Genomic DNA, 13,316 nt, shown 5'->3' with positions numbered 1-13,316 from the left:
AGGCAAGGTAATTCATTTAGCTTTTATCTTGTTGACACAGTGAGATACATCATGACCATGATAAATCAGTAGACTGGTGTGCCATCTTAATAAATAATAAAACAGATTAACATTCATCATATTTCTCATGAAACCCATCCCTTTATCTGTTCATATATAAAACATCAGGTTGATGGACTCATTTAGCTAGCATCAATGTTACAGCAATAATTGCAGGAGAATCCATATTAAAGAGGTTTACTGTATTCCTTCCTCTTCCTGCTTCAGGCCACAATTAGAAAGACAACTGTTTAAGAACTCTCACAATTGTATTTTATTTGACATCAGCAATATACACTGGAGTATAATAGGAACAATTTTTTGCACAATCTTTCTTGCAAGATGGATTTATTTTCCAAATACATAGATGTTCATAATACAGGAAGGTAACAGTTAAGCTGCACAATAGCAAAACAAGTTGACAGCTATCAAACCACCTTTTAAGTTTGTTAGTATAGTCAGGTGACCAGCACTGAACATATCATTCAAATAATTTAGTTAACCTGTGATTCTTCAAATCCTCCCAGCCACATTGTTCCATGCAACTAAAATGTGCACCAAGAATAGTGTAAAAGAATTCAACCCAAGGCTTCCCTTGCTTTGATTTCCTTTCAGTTCTTCCCCATGTATGAGCCAATACAAAGGGATAAACATCAGAATTTGGCATGGCACAGGAAATCTTGCAACATGCATTTAGGACAGCCACATATTTCAGAAGTAATAAGTTATTGACAGAGAAGATAGGACTTTCCTATAGTGGGTGTTTAAAAAGCATTTTTACTATGCTTGCTTTAGTGCATATTTTCTGCATGCCACTACTTTTACAGAACACAAAGATAGAAGTACTTCCAAAAGCTTCATTATTTTTCAGTCTTCCTTGCAATATCTAAGCCTAAACCCAGCTGTTTTGATTGCAATGGATGGGGCTTCTCAGGAAAAGAAAAGGTTACAGTAAACTGAGCATCAATAAATACCATCTTCTTTTTTTTTTTTTTACTTCTTTTCAGCTTTAAAACAACGCAAGATATAATATAATTTGTTGTTGTTGTTGTTCCTCAGTTGGTTCCTTGGGTCATAAGCTTTGAATTAGTGCAGAAGTTGATATCTCCCAGTCTGCCTCTCAACTGTGAATTTGTGTGTAGAAAGAGCGAGAGAAAGGATTTTCCTCATCATTTGTTAGATGGACTGATTTTAACAGCTCACTAAAGTGCCCCAGCAACTTGGAATATCAGAACTGGCAGGACTGGCAGAGTGCAAGGGTAGTAGGTAAAAGTGAGGAGAAAGAGCAACCAAGGCAACTTCTAGGGGCCTTATTTACTTACTACCAGCAAGTAAATGCAGTGCCTGCAGACGGGCTTTTAACATACTGTCACTGCTCTGTATGCTTGCTAGAGATGCAGCACACAGCACAAGCAGGCTGGCAGTGCTAGCAGTCACCCAGAGAATTTAGAAACCTGAAAATCTTTTGTCTGTTCTACAACTGTATTTCAAGCAATCAAAGTTGGTTTATGCCACTGCACTAGCACTGGATCTTGAAACCCACGCAGAAGTCCTCACACACCATACTTTAGGACTCCAACCCTACTCACACTGTGCCTTGCTGCTTGACTGCTGGGGCTTATCTGCCACTGGCATGGATGCACACCCTCTCCCTGCCCAGATTCTGCTGAGTACCCGGTGATGGAGATGGGATGCGTAGAGAGCCCGTGGCTAAAGGGAAGGCATGTGAATCCCACACCATCCCAGAAACTGCTGCTCCCCACCTCGGCCACAAGGCAAGGAAGAAAAGTCAGGGACATATCTTGAACAAACCAGAACAGTAAACAGTGCAAAAGTAGCAGAACCTGCCAAAGAGTGGGTTTAGATTTTTCACTTGGGGAGTTTAATACAGCTAATGAGCACCCCTTAAGCCTAATTCAACTCTTACACCTTACCTCAGCAAAATGCCTCAGCTGCTCTTTTCCAGAAGTGGGATACCTTCTCCTGCTGAACAGATTGCTCCATCAGGACAAAATTTACACCTATAAAAACATACTCCTAACTCAGCAAGGCCAGCACTGAGTGCCCTCCTGACTTGGACTAATGAACTGAACCTAAAAATTCCTAGGTCTTCCACAGTTCACCCACGGCATAGCAGAAAGAAAACTTGGAAGTACACAGGGAAGCTGCTTAACTGCGTACTTAGTAAGATCAACTGGGAGTGTGAGGATCAAAGAATGTGTTTTTAACTCACACACCTTTTCTTATCCAATTTCACTATATTTATGCATATGTTATCCAGAGAGGAAGTGAGAAGTAGCATTTTAAAACCTCTCCACAGAATTTTCCCACCTTCTGTTTATGCATTGTCTCCACATTCTCCATAGGAAAAAAAAAAAAATACAATTAATGTATTTATGAAATGGCTACTGAATATCCCATAGCTAAGCATCTTTCTGTTTCAGCTTAACAGAAAACCCACATACATTTGTTTTGCCTTACCTTCTTAAGTGAAATGTCTACAAATAAAATTCACATTTTCAGCACACAGAAAATACTTTTGTATTTAAAATTTTAGAAGTTTTTACTAAATATTCTCCAAATTAGAGATTTTATTTGAAAATGAAAGCTATCTTTGTGAGATAATCATAGAGAGAACTTTGCTTAGAAGTGTTTCCTACCTTCCTGAAGTTTGCAATGGAGCTTATGATTTCTATGCGTGCAGGTGAGGAAACCTCTTTAAAAAAAAAAGTAAGTTAAAAAAATGAGAAGAATTCAGCTTGATTTTCTTCTTCATAATTATGCAACAAAATAGAGCATCAAAGAGAAACCCTCCCTTTCCAATGTTTAAGTTACAGGAGAGATGGTAGGGGCATAATAATTATACCTATGAAAAAGTCAGCGATGCTGTTCTGCCTCACTGGGAAGGTCCGCAAGCTGCTGGCAAGAAACTGTGGGTACATACCAGGCAGCAGCACTAAGCATGTTCTGTTCCATTACCAGACCTGTGCTTGTCATTCCCACCACTCTCCATTTCAAAGCATTTAGCAGATATGCAAGGAGAAGACAAGACTGCACCTTGGTGCTCCTTCGGAATGTTCTGCGCTGTTACAGTGCAGATGAGCAGTGCTGATCTGAAGGAAGATTTTCATTCTGCCCTATTTTGTACTCCAAAGAAGTATTTTCCATCCCACCCCCACTATTCCAAAGACCCTGTTGCACTACAGGACAGCTTGGATGCACAGCAACATGAAGGCATTCCAGCTGGCAGCAGGAGCTACCTCACACCTTTTCAGTCTTCTAGCCACAGCATCAGAAACCTTAGGAGAGATTAACTGTGCTGATCCTCATGCAGGATTTGCAGTTGGAGTTGAATTCCACATTGCACTCAGCTTGTTCCTAAGCCGCCTACTTGGAAAAGAGTTTAGGGGGCATTTTCATAAGTGGCTTAATCCAATATAAGCTCTGCTCAGCCTCTGAAAGAGGCAGTCACAGTCTCCTTACCCTCTGTTTCTGACCACAGACTCCCATCTTCTCCCACATGAGCAACACAACAGCTCTCATGCACCCACAGTGGGCTACACACACACCTTTGCCTTTTGTGGGATCCACGCTGCGCAAGTGCCAAGTTGTGGACGGACATTTTCAGACATGGAAACTTTAAATGCATCTGCAGCCCACAAGCTGTAGCACTGTCTGGATTATCAGAAATGCTCAGCACTAAACAGCTCCCATGAATTTGGGTACAAGAAGGAAGTCTTCAGATTCAGCAGGAAAGCATGATACCTTAAAAAAACTTGTTGTTACTGTAACGAAAGCTTTTTCTTCACCCACATCCCCTCTGATAACTGAATTAAATCGGAGACAGCATTCCCTGTATTTAATCTCTTAAACATAAAGCAAGTTAAATGCTAAACATTTTTAAGTGCTTCATTACTGAAAATGAAATATATGGAGTCCCAGAAAGATTTTTTTTTAAATGTTACTGTTTACATTTTTGGTTGAGAAATGTTGTAAAACATAGGGAAACAGTAATACTTAATAAAACTCATTCTTTTCCCCTTCCCATTCTGTCTCCTAACTCTTCCTGGCTGAGAATGAAAGTACCATTTTTGAAAACAGCTACAGTGGAACACAAATGTTTATAATAGGACATTAGACACTTTTCTTTATTACTTTCTCATTATACTTGTAATGAAGAAATAATTATTTCTAGGCTGTTTCCTGCCAGATGCAGTTCTAGTACCTCTAACAGGACATATCTTAAAATAACTGCTTGGTAGCAAGAAATTAAATTTTTCATCTATCCTCATGTTTTCCCTTCTCTTCCTTTTCTCTCTCTTCAAAGAACTTCATTGATTTTGGCTCTTTCAAAAATTCTGGCCTGTTTTTTTTTGTTTTGGGGTTTTTTTAGTCCATGATTTGTCATTGATACAATTCACAAAATCACCTTTGTGGAGGAAAAATGACCACAAGGGGTACCGGAGGTTTGAGAAAGCCTGAGAGCACCTCTGTTTTAATGACAGTGGAGGTTAAGATGAGAATCCTCAGATTGTGGTTTCACACCAGCTTTAACCCAGCTCAAAGCACCAATCCAGGGTCCTCACCCCCTCCTTTGGACCAGCACTAAGAGGGGAGCCAGATCAGACAGATCCCACTGCTACTAACCACCCAAAAGGAAACAAGACAAACTCGGGGCTTTAGCTAGACAAGTTATTTCAGACTGCTCCCCCACAAGCACTGAAATATTTGCCACACACAAAGCAAGACAATAGAGAAGAAGGTGAGAGCACTACATCCAGCAGTAATACAGTTTTATGATGGAGTCTTAACAAAAGGCCACAAAATCCCCATCAGTTCTGCTCTGTAGTCTCTCTGGTGCAGATTGCTTCAGAAGATGGCAGGATATAAGCCAGCTCCAATTCAGAAGCCTCTCAAAATAAACATACCCTGAGTGCTGCCCTGCCCAATGTGCTTCATCAGCCCTTCAAATAAGGGTTGAGTACTCACGGCCAGGACTTTTCACAAGTGGGTTAATTTTCACCATGAAAGCACTGCAGGTATTGATTTGCAAAGTCAATTACCTATGAAACAAATATTTAAAAGTAATTGCTCAAGAACTCTAGTTATCTGAAACACCTCAAATCTCCACCACTCATCTGGTGATAAGAGAATGTTGCCACAAATTAATAAAAAATTAAATACATACACATACAGAATCACCTATTTATGATTTATGAAAAGTTCATTGACAACCTGGTCCATTCTAACAGAAAAGGAGATTTTCAAGCTTGCAAATATAAAGCATAGTGTGACATTACTGTCAGTAATAAGGTTAGCCATCTCATATTTCAAAATAACTTTGAAGAAATACTTGTACACGCTCTTTACTGCTGGGTCCTCCGTCCTTGTAGCAGTTTTACTTAGCATGGAGATGAGCCATCAGCACAAGATGATGATGCAAGACAAAGCAGTACTCAACTAAATTTTTCAATTCATTGAGCTCAGAAGTACAGCTGAGTGCTTCATAATGTCATCTGCTTCTTCTACCAAATTCCAGTTAAGTTTTTTCCAAGGATGAAAACATATTCACAAACAATGACTTCCTTAAGTGTTTCTTTATGTCATCAGATCATCCAAAGATTACTATGTCAGTTAACAGCAACCTGGATACAGCACTCACAAAAACACTAAGCAAATGTTGACACAACAGCAAGATGACCGGCAGGAAATAACCCAGATCTTCATGCTAGCTGAAGATTAATTCAGTAATACCATACTTTTCCTCCAGATCTTTTTCTTGAAAATAGTTATATGAAGACAGTAGTAAAAATAAAAAACAAAAAAACCTACCTTACATGGTGTTTTCATCCAGAAGGGTACTCTTTCAATACAGAACTATTAGCAAGTGCATCTTGAGTTTTCCTCCTTAAAATTCAGGGAACTGATATTTTTTCAAGAAATAAATGTATATATGTATCCAGGCTGCAACAGCATTAGTATTTTTAAATGTTAAAACTACACTATTTTTTTTTTAAACCATTCAAAAATTGATGGGAGTTTGGATGGTTTTCTAAAAAAGGGAATCTCCAAGGCTTTTTTTTTGCTGCTGTTATTTTTGTTTTGAAGAAGCCATCATGCTCTCAATTCCTCTTGCACAAGAAAATGAAAACAGAATTATGACCAAAAAATATAGTCAACTGCAATGGATATTAACTGGTTTTCTTTGAAACCCTTTCCAGTGGAATAATACAAAAAGCATAAGAAAGTCTAAAAGATACATCTAGATGCAGTAAGTTATGGACTAGAAGACAGTACTGTTCAATTCTGAAATAAGTAACTATCACATTTCTAACTCATGTGAAAACAAAGTATGTTTTGCAAATGCTATCAATTTTACAATAATTGCATTTTTCATTCCCTCCAGTTAACACAGAACATAACATTAGCAAAGAGAGATCTTTACAGGGTGCTCTGTACTTCGCACTACTCTCACTTGCTTGGGATGTGGCAAAAATTTACTTTCAGAGTCTGATTTACTCAGAACATGCTGAAACTCTCACCACACTCACATTCTCCAAAATAGCTACATCTTGACTCTGAGGAGAGGTCTACAAAGGAAGATTGCACACATTAACGCATATCAGACTCTTTCAAAATGGCACATTATTCCTTCCAGTAAACTTCCCATTTAAAGTGCACTGAAGTAAACGAAAAACACATATTGGTGTCAGTGGATACCAGTACAGGTCCTTACAACAATGTAAACTTACCTTGGAAGCCCACAGAGAAAGAAATACAAAAAAATATATATATAAATAAATAATTTTAAAAGATGCTACTGTCATTTAAATTAATTTAAATTTTTTCCTGGATTTTTTTCCCGAGATTTTTCGGGTTGTTGTCTGGTGGTTAATACTGACCTCCATAATGATATTTGCCCCTCAGATTTCCACTGAATATGAAATTTTGTTTATACAGTTTTGTTCTACCAAATATAAATGGAGGAGCTGTACTGCTTATGCAATATTGCTTTACTCCTGTCAGAGTATGAAGGGAAGCATCTCCTATTCTGCCCACTTAGCACTGACCTGCTGCAAACTTACTGCTGCACAGCCCTGCAGTTCTGTAAGACTTCTACAACTTTGATCATCCTTGGCTTGATCGAGATCATCAGCAGATGTTATACTAAACCTAGGCTTCTCAACACTACAGCTGCTTTTTTTCCTAATCTGTTATTCAGTACTAGAATTAAATAAAACCAAGGCTGAATTTTTGTCAGCTGTCTGTATTGCATTTCATAACAGTACTAGCCACACAAACCTTTTCTATTTTAGTGAGGCCAAGCCCTATTGGCAAGTCTCTGGAAGACAAGGTAAAACTCACCAAAATTTCTTTCCTCCTTAATATTCTAAGTAAGTCAAGCAAAAGTTATGGAAAGTGTGCAAAGTCCATGATCTACTCTTCTTTCCAAACAGACCTCTTGGAAGCTTTTGGGATTTGGACATACAGTGTGCTATAGCACACTGAAAAACACCCTGCTAGGAAATCTGTAGTATCTATGGGAAAATGTCCCAGATGGCCAGTGTGTGTCTCTAACAAAGCCTGTGTGACATTTCTTCCATTCTGGCCTTCCCTTCACTTCTAATAGCACAAGGAATATAGGAAGTTAGGCTTTGGATAAATTGGATAAATACACACTGCATACCCTGACATTCTCACATGGCATACAGACAGTGTACTACAGCATTAAGGTACACTGAGGCCAAATGACATACAGGAGGTACACAATACAGTGGAAGAACACAGAATTCTGGGCATATCAAAAAGCTGAGTTCATCCAGGTTTTTGTGGAAATACTGGTTAAATCCTATTAAATACACTTACTTGCTTTCCCCACTTTTTTCGTAAGGTCCATTCTGAATGACGAAGATGATGAGATGCCAAAGGCTCCACTTGAACACCCTGTAATCAATAACTCTTAGCTCCTGTTAACAGAAGAGCTCTAATCGCATTCCTTATTGAACTATTTACCTCTTTCATTCAGTTATTGTTCAGTTTACCTGCCTGATCAAAGAGTAATGTAGAGTGGATAAATAAACAGCTTTAAAAGTCTACTTTTTTCCCCTTCATAGACACATGGGAGAAGAAATGTACTACCAACATCCATTTGATGGAGACAAGTCCATTTTACAGGAGGAAAAACAGATTCCAGTACTTCTGTTGAGCTCTAAGAGCTCACGTCACCGTGAAGGGCTGAGTAAGTTTGCCACCTTTCTCAGCTTCCTTATTTTCACAATTGCAGTGAAACCTGTTAATAGTGGGCTCCCAATTGACTACAAACCACACTTCAGCTCCTGTGAAGGCAATCTTCCTGAACCATGTTTTTAACTGTTTTCTCAAATGACTGCATTAGTGGTCAGGGCCGCATCACTGCAATCTGGGAGTTTTGCTACTGGTAACAATGTCTCCAAGGAAATATCAGGGGAGAGCTATCTCTGTTTCCTTGTAAAGATTTTTGTCATTATATCCAGTTTCCTTTCCTGTTGATAGATGTGAACTTATCTGAAGAGTTTGGTTAGTTTTAAATCACTATGATACTGTCAAAGAAAGATTGTTCAACAAAGCCAATGGGAAAAAAAGAATAAGAAACTAAAAAGAAGAGCTCCTGTAGAGTTCATCTCACTGAAGCTCACTTCTAATAAGCTATTTGGTCATTGAAATGACACCTGCAATGATCTCCCTTAAGATTTTAGTTAGCAGTTTTGAACATTTGGGCCGCTATATTTAGCATATTCCTCCTTTTGTGCTTCCGAGTTATGGTGTCACTGAGTATATTGCAGGCTTTTTATTGTTTTACTGTTTCTGATCATTCAGGGAGATTAAAAATAATGAAGAACAACTGTTAACAATAAATTCCTATTTACATTGTCCACATGTACTTTGGAAAGGTAATTATGGCAATTTATTCATATGCTGCAACATAAAAATGTAGTACAGTTCAATAAATTAATCCTAGACTCATAATGATTTTTTTTTTTAATGTATCTCATTTTGAATGTAGGCATGGAAGTGTTGGAAGGTTCTTCAGAAATACACTGGCAGATTTAAAATAGGTAACTTTTTCTGAGGTATCACTAAAAATTTCTCCCAAAATGGAAGCATAGAAATAAATATTTGGAATCTATTAATTTTTGCAAGCCTTTTTCCTCCTTATAAGCCTTTAAAATGAAACAGAAAGTACAAGTGAATTCAAGCAGCACATTTAGATCAGTCTTTGCCTGAACTAGTGTTGATACCACCGAACAGTGAACTAGAAAAAGCTGATTATAAAATCAGTACACAGGGATGGGTGGAAGGAACAGACAGCTGTTTCTAATGAATCGTTTAAAGCTCTGCCTGTGAGAAAACATCCTTGGTTTTCATCACAGAGGAAAGCAAAGAGTAATTTCAGTAACTTCTGGTGCAAATACTAGGTTCTATACACAGAAGGTCACCTTTCTTCATGCTAGAAGTATTTTATCATTTGTGCAATCATAATCAGTAATTCCCAGAGGTTAAGCTTTGTTACTTCTGGCTTAACCAAATAAATAATCAATCTCTTGCATACTATCTTCTATTCTAACGACTTGTAACAATGTGACCTAATTAGAGAGGAAACAGCTACAGCAACGAGCAGTACATCCAAAGATACAAACTACTGCAGTTAAGACATCTTGTATGGGTGCTCCACTTCCAGTTCTGTGATATGCCACATAATGGTTTTCTAAGGAGTGTTGGAATCTCAGGCATCTTCTAGATGTAAAAGATGAAAAAGGAAAGAACCATACCTGGCCTTTTGAGAGCATCCCTTAAGTAAAAGAAAGACTAAGGCAACTGTTTATATCACTACACTATAATAAGGTTAGGTAAGACATTCCCACTGCATTCTATCATCTACAGTCCAGTATTACACATGCAAGAGCACTAAGGGATCCATACTACACGCTGTAGTATCTCTTGCCATCTTCCAGGTCCCGTAAGTTAAAGGTCAGATTCTCAGCCATGAGCTGGCTAAAAGGCTTGGAGAGACAGAGGCATGGTTGTAGTCTCACCATTATGGGGTCTTTTTACCCTGACTCTTGTCCCAGCATAGTCTAGGGCAGTCTCACACATGCCCTCCACTACCCCACCAGCTTGTGGTCTCCACCAGTCCCTTGATCATTATCTGGGCACAGAACCACTCAACACTCACCTGATCTGCCCTGCAGCATAAGACTTTGACAACAGGCTACCAATCTGCTGAAGCTAATCAACTGAAGCTAAGGATTAGTCCAGACCCTTTAAAGGCACAGCCAGATCATAGCTGAGAATCTGGCCTTTGATTTTCACTTGTCACCTGCACAGAAACGCTAACCATTTGCTGAGCCAGACGGATCTGTACAAACATTTCTTGTACTTATTGGCAATATGTTTTCTACCTTTTCTAGTGAAAATAACATTTACGATTAGGATTTCTATCAGGTTTAACTATTCAATTCTTTAATAATGCTGCCTGCTTGCATACTGCAATTTGGTATGAAAAGCACCTATCTATGCCACAGTTTAAAGTAAACAAATGGATTGTAAATTAAGTTTTTTAGCCTGGGATCCACCTAGGGAATCAGCCATCCTTCTCAAAAAGGGTGTCTTTCATTCACTCAGTGACGTGCCCTAGCCACACTCATCCATGCACAGGAAATGAGGCTTTTTTTGCTTAATTTTGAAGCCACTTTCAAGACTACGTTAAAAATTTAACTTGACACAAACATTACGTAAGGAGCATGGGGTGGGGGCAATGGAATATGTGTTTAAAGGAAATCAGGAGTGTAACTGAAAAGTATGGGGGAAACAACCCAAAAACAAACCAAAACCCAAACCTCAAAGCATCCAAAGAAAAAGCAAAGAATTCAAATAAAAAGTTGAACATTGTGGATCTGGTCCTCATCTACTACAATTGATGTAATTTAGGAGTAAATCCACTCAAGCTGGTCAGCAAGGTCAAAGAAGAATCGCCCATTTAAGATCACCTTACCAAACAAGAAAATCCAATTTTGAGAATTACATCAGATTTCAGATTTTACAAGGTTCACTCATTCTTAGTTTGGTGTGAGAATTTCCCATGTTACAATGCAAAATAATGCTTAGTAAAAATATACGGAGCTCTACAACTCCTTTGCATAACTTTCCCGGAGTTGCACTCTCCCAGGCTGGACTCTCTTTTCTTTTGCCACTGTTCATTTTCTTCCCCCCATTCTGCCAATTTTAAACTAGCAGGGAAAGTCCTTCCCCAGCAAGCACTGTCAAAATATTCAGGACATAGACCTCGCACTCAGAGAATGCAGTGCTGTGTCCAGACAGCAGTGCTGGGTGCCTCAGGGATTTGTAATAGCCAACATGCATATTCCTAGCAGTCAGATGTGTTCCACTGCACAGCTGTGCACCTCTACCTCTGATTTTTTTCATGTGCATGTTCCTCCCAAAAGCAAGTTCTGTGCAGCCAGAGTAGTTTGTCTCAAGCGAGTGTTGGTTCATTGCTGGCTGAATGGAGGAAGACCCATTACTGTTACCCAATACTCTGCTAAGAGTTAACTAATTATCCCCAATAACTCCAGCCTTTAGAATGGGAAAGTAGCACACAGCTTTTATAAATAAGAATTACTGACCTTTTTAAATAGTTTCAAAAGAAGAAACTCTGCATCAAATGTGAGTATAATTTAGGAACTACTACATAGCAGCAAAACTACATTAGACTTTCTGATTTTTCCATGGTGTCCTTGGATAGATACACCACCCAGTAGACCATGTTAAATGCTCCGAAGGTAACAGGAAATAAAATGCGTGCATATTTGTCTATCTTACTCGTGCCAGAGTGGGAGGCAGGGGGAGGAGGTGGTGTGACAGCAGATGGCTTTGCAGATGCTCCTAAAGTGTTAGGTGTGGTGGTCTGAATCTGCTCCAGTCTAGATCCAAGCAAGTGCTGAATGGAAGGGGATCCAGCTGTGGCATGCTGGGATACAAATCCAGTTAAAATGGGGGTAGAAGGAGGAGCTGGAGGGGTAGCTCTTGCAGAAGATAATGTCTCCGATGCATTGATTCGTGTGAAAGGGTTGGGACTTGATGCAGAAAGGGAGTGGGGTGCAATGTCAGAAGACCCCTGAGCTACAGAGGGAGGCTGGACAGAGCTGTGCCTTGTGTCAATTCGGCTCCCACCATCAGCTTCAGACTGTACTGTGGCATTCGTTCTTTTCCTCACATTTGAATTGGCATCTGTACTCTGCAAAGTTACAAAAAAAATGCTAGTCATTCTTCAAATAAACACTCAGAAAAAAGCAGTGGAAACTATAATCACGCACTATCGGAGCAATACTCACAAATATAACCAGTAACTTGATCCTGAAGCACAAAGATACCGAAAACTCATGAAAATAGATTTAATAGCATATAAAGTGACAAATGAGTTCCTTTTACCTGTGGCTGGAATACCAGAGTGAAGACATCTAAATGCATCACGCCCCATGTGATGCAGTACCTATACAAACTGAATACCATGAAGCTAAGGATTCTCAGGTTAGAGTGACAGCTTTTTCCAGGCTCAAGCTCAAAACAAGATTCTCTGATGTCTACCTATTTCTCTGATCATATAAAAACATTCTAGATGCAACTTACCAGCCATGAAGGTTTATTTATGCTTTATATCCCCAGAAAAATAACTACCATATACTAGGAACTCTAGTCTTCTACAGAAGAGGCTGTTAAAATGCAAGTATTTACCAAACCAAGTTACCCCATTGCTGCTCTTTCAGAAATAAAGCCAGTGCTTTTTCACATCAACCATAGGCAATAAATTCCCCAGGCACAATTGAACCAGGGAATAAATTAGTCTTTCACCAACTACTCCTCTCCATTCATTAAGAGAGTGGTGAATTCTCCATCTCTTGGTGTCTTCAGGCAAGTCTGGATGTCTTTCTGAAAGATATTCTTCAACCAAATAGTACTTATTAGGCTGCATGAGAAACTGAAATACAGATAAGGAAGGACAGGAATAGGAAATACATCAGAGTTTAATATTCTACTGACTTTTGGGAGCGTGACTCGGCCTCTGCCTTTCTCCTCTGCACGTAAGAGGAAGACTAACATCTCCTGAACTTCCTTCTGGAAAAGTACCTAAGGAATTCTGACCTTCAGTCCTGCACCTAAACATGATGTAAAACATATAATACTTTAGATATAATATGTGAATATTTTTTAATTAAGAAACTAACTGCTTTCCAGAAGAC

At 38.9% G+C, this 13,316-nt stretch overlaps 1 protein-coding gene across 1 annotated transcript in view; it reads right to left on the bottom strand.

Moving 5' to 3' along the window:
* Positions 1-289: 289 nt before the first annotated feature.
* Positions 290-13,316, bottom strand: part of GABRA4 (gamma-aminobutyric acid type A receptor subunit alpha4) — a 49,004-nt gene continuing 35,977 nt past the window's right edge. The window contains exon 9 of the mRNA XM_039550853.1: positions 290-12,313. Coding sequence (XP_039406787.1) covers positions 11,780-12,313 — 534 coding nt within the window. The 3' untranslated portion in view covers positions 290-11,779. The remainder of the gene's footprint in view (positions 12,314-13,316) is intronic.

Source organism: Corvus cornix, chromosome 4 (assembly GCF_000738735.6).
Source record: "Corvus cornix cornix isolate S_Up_H32 chromosome 4, ASM73873v5, whole genome shotgun sequence".
Classification (NCBI taxonomy): Eukaryota; Metazoa; Chordata; class Aves; order Passeriformes; family Corvidae; genus Corvus; species Corvus cornix.
This window is presented reverse-complemented; position numbering and strand designations above follow the sequence as displayed.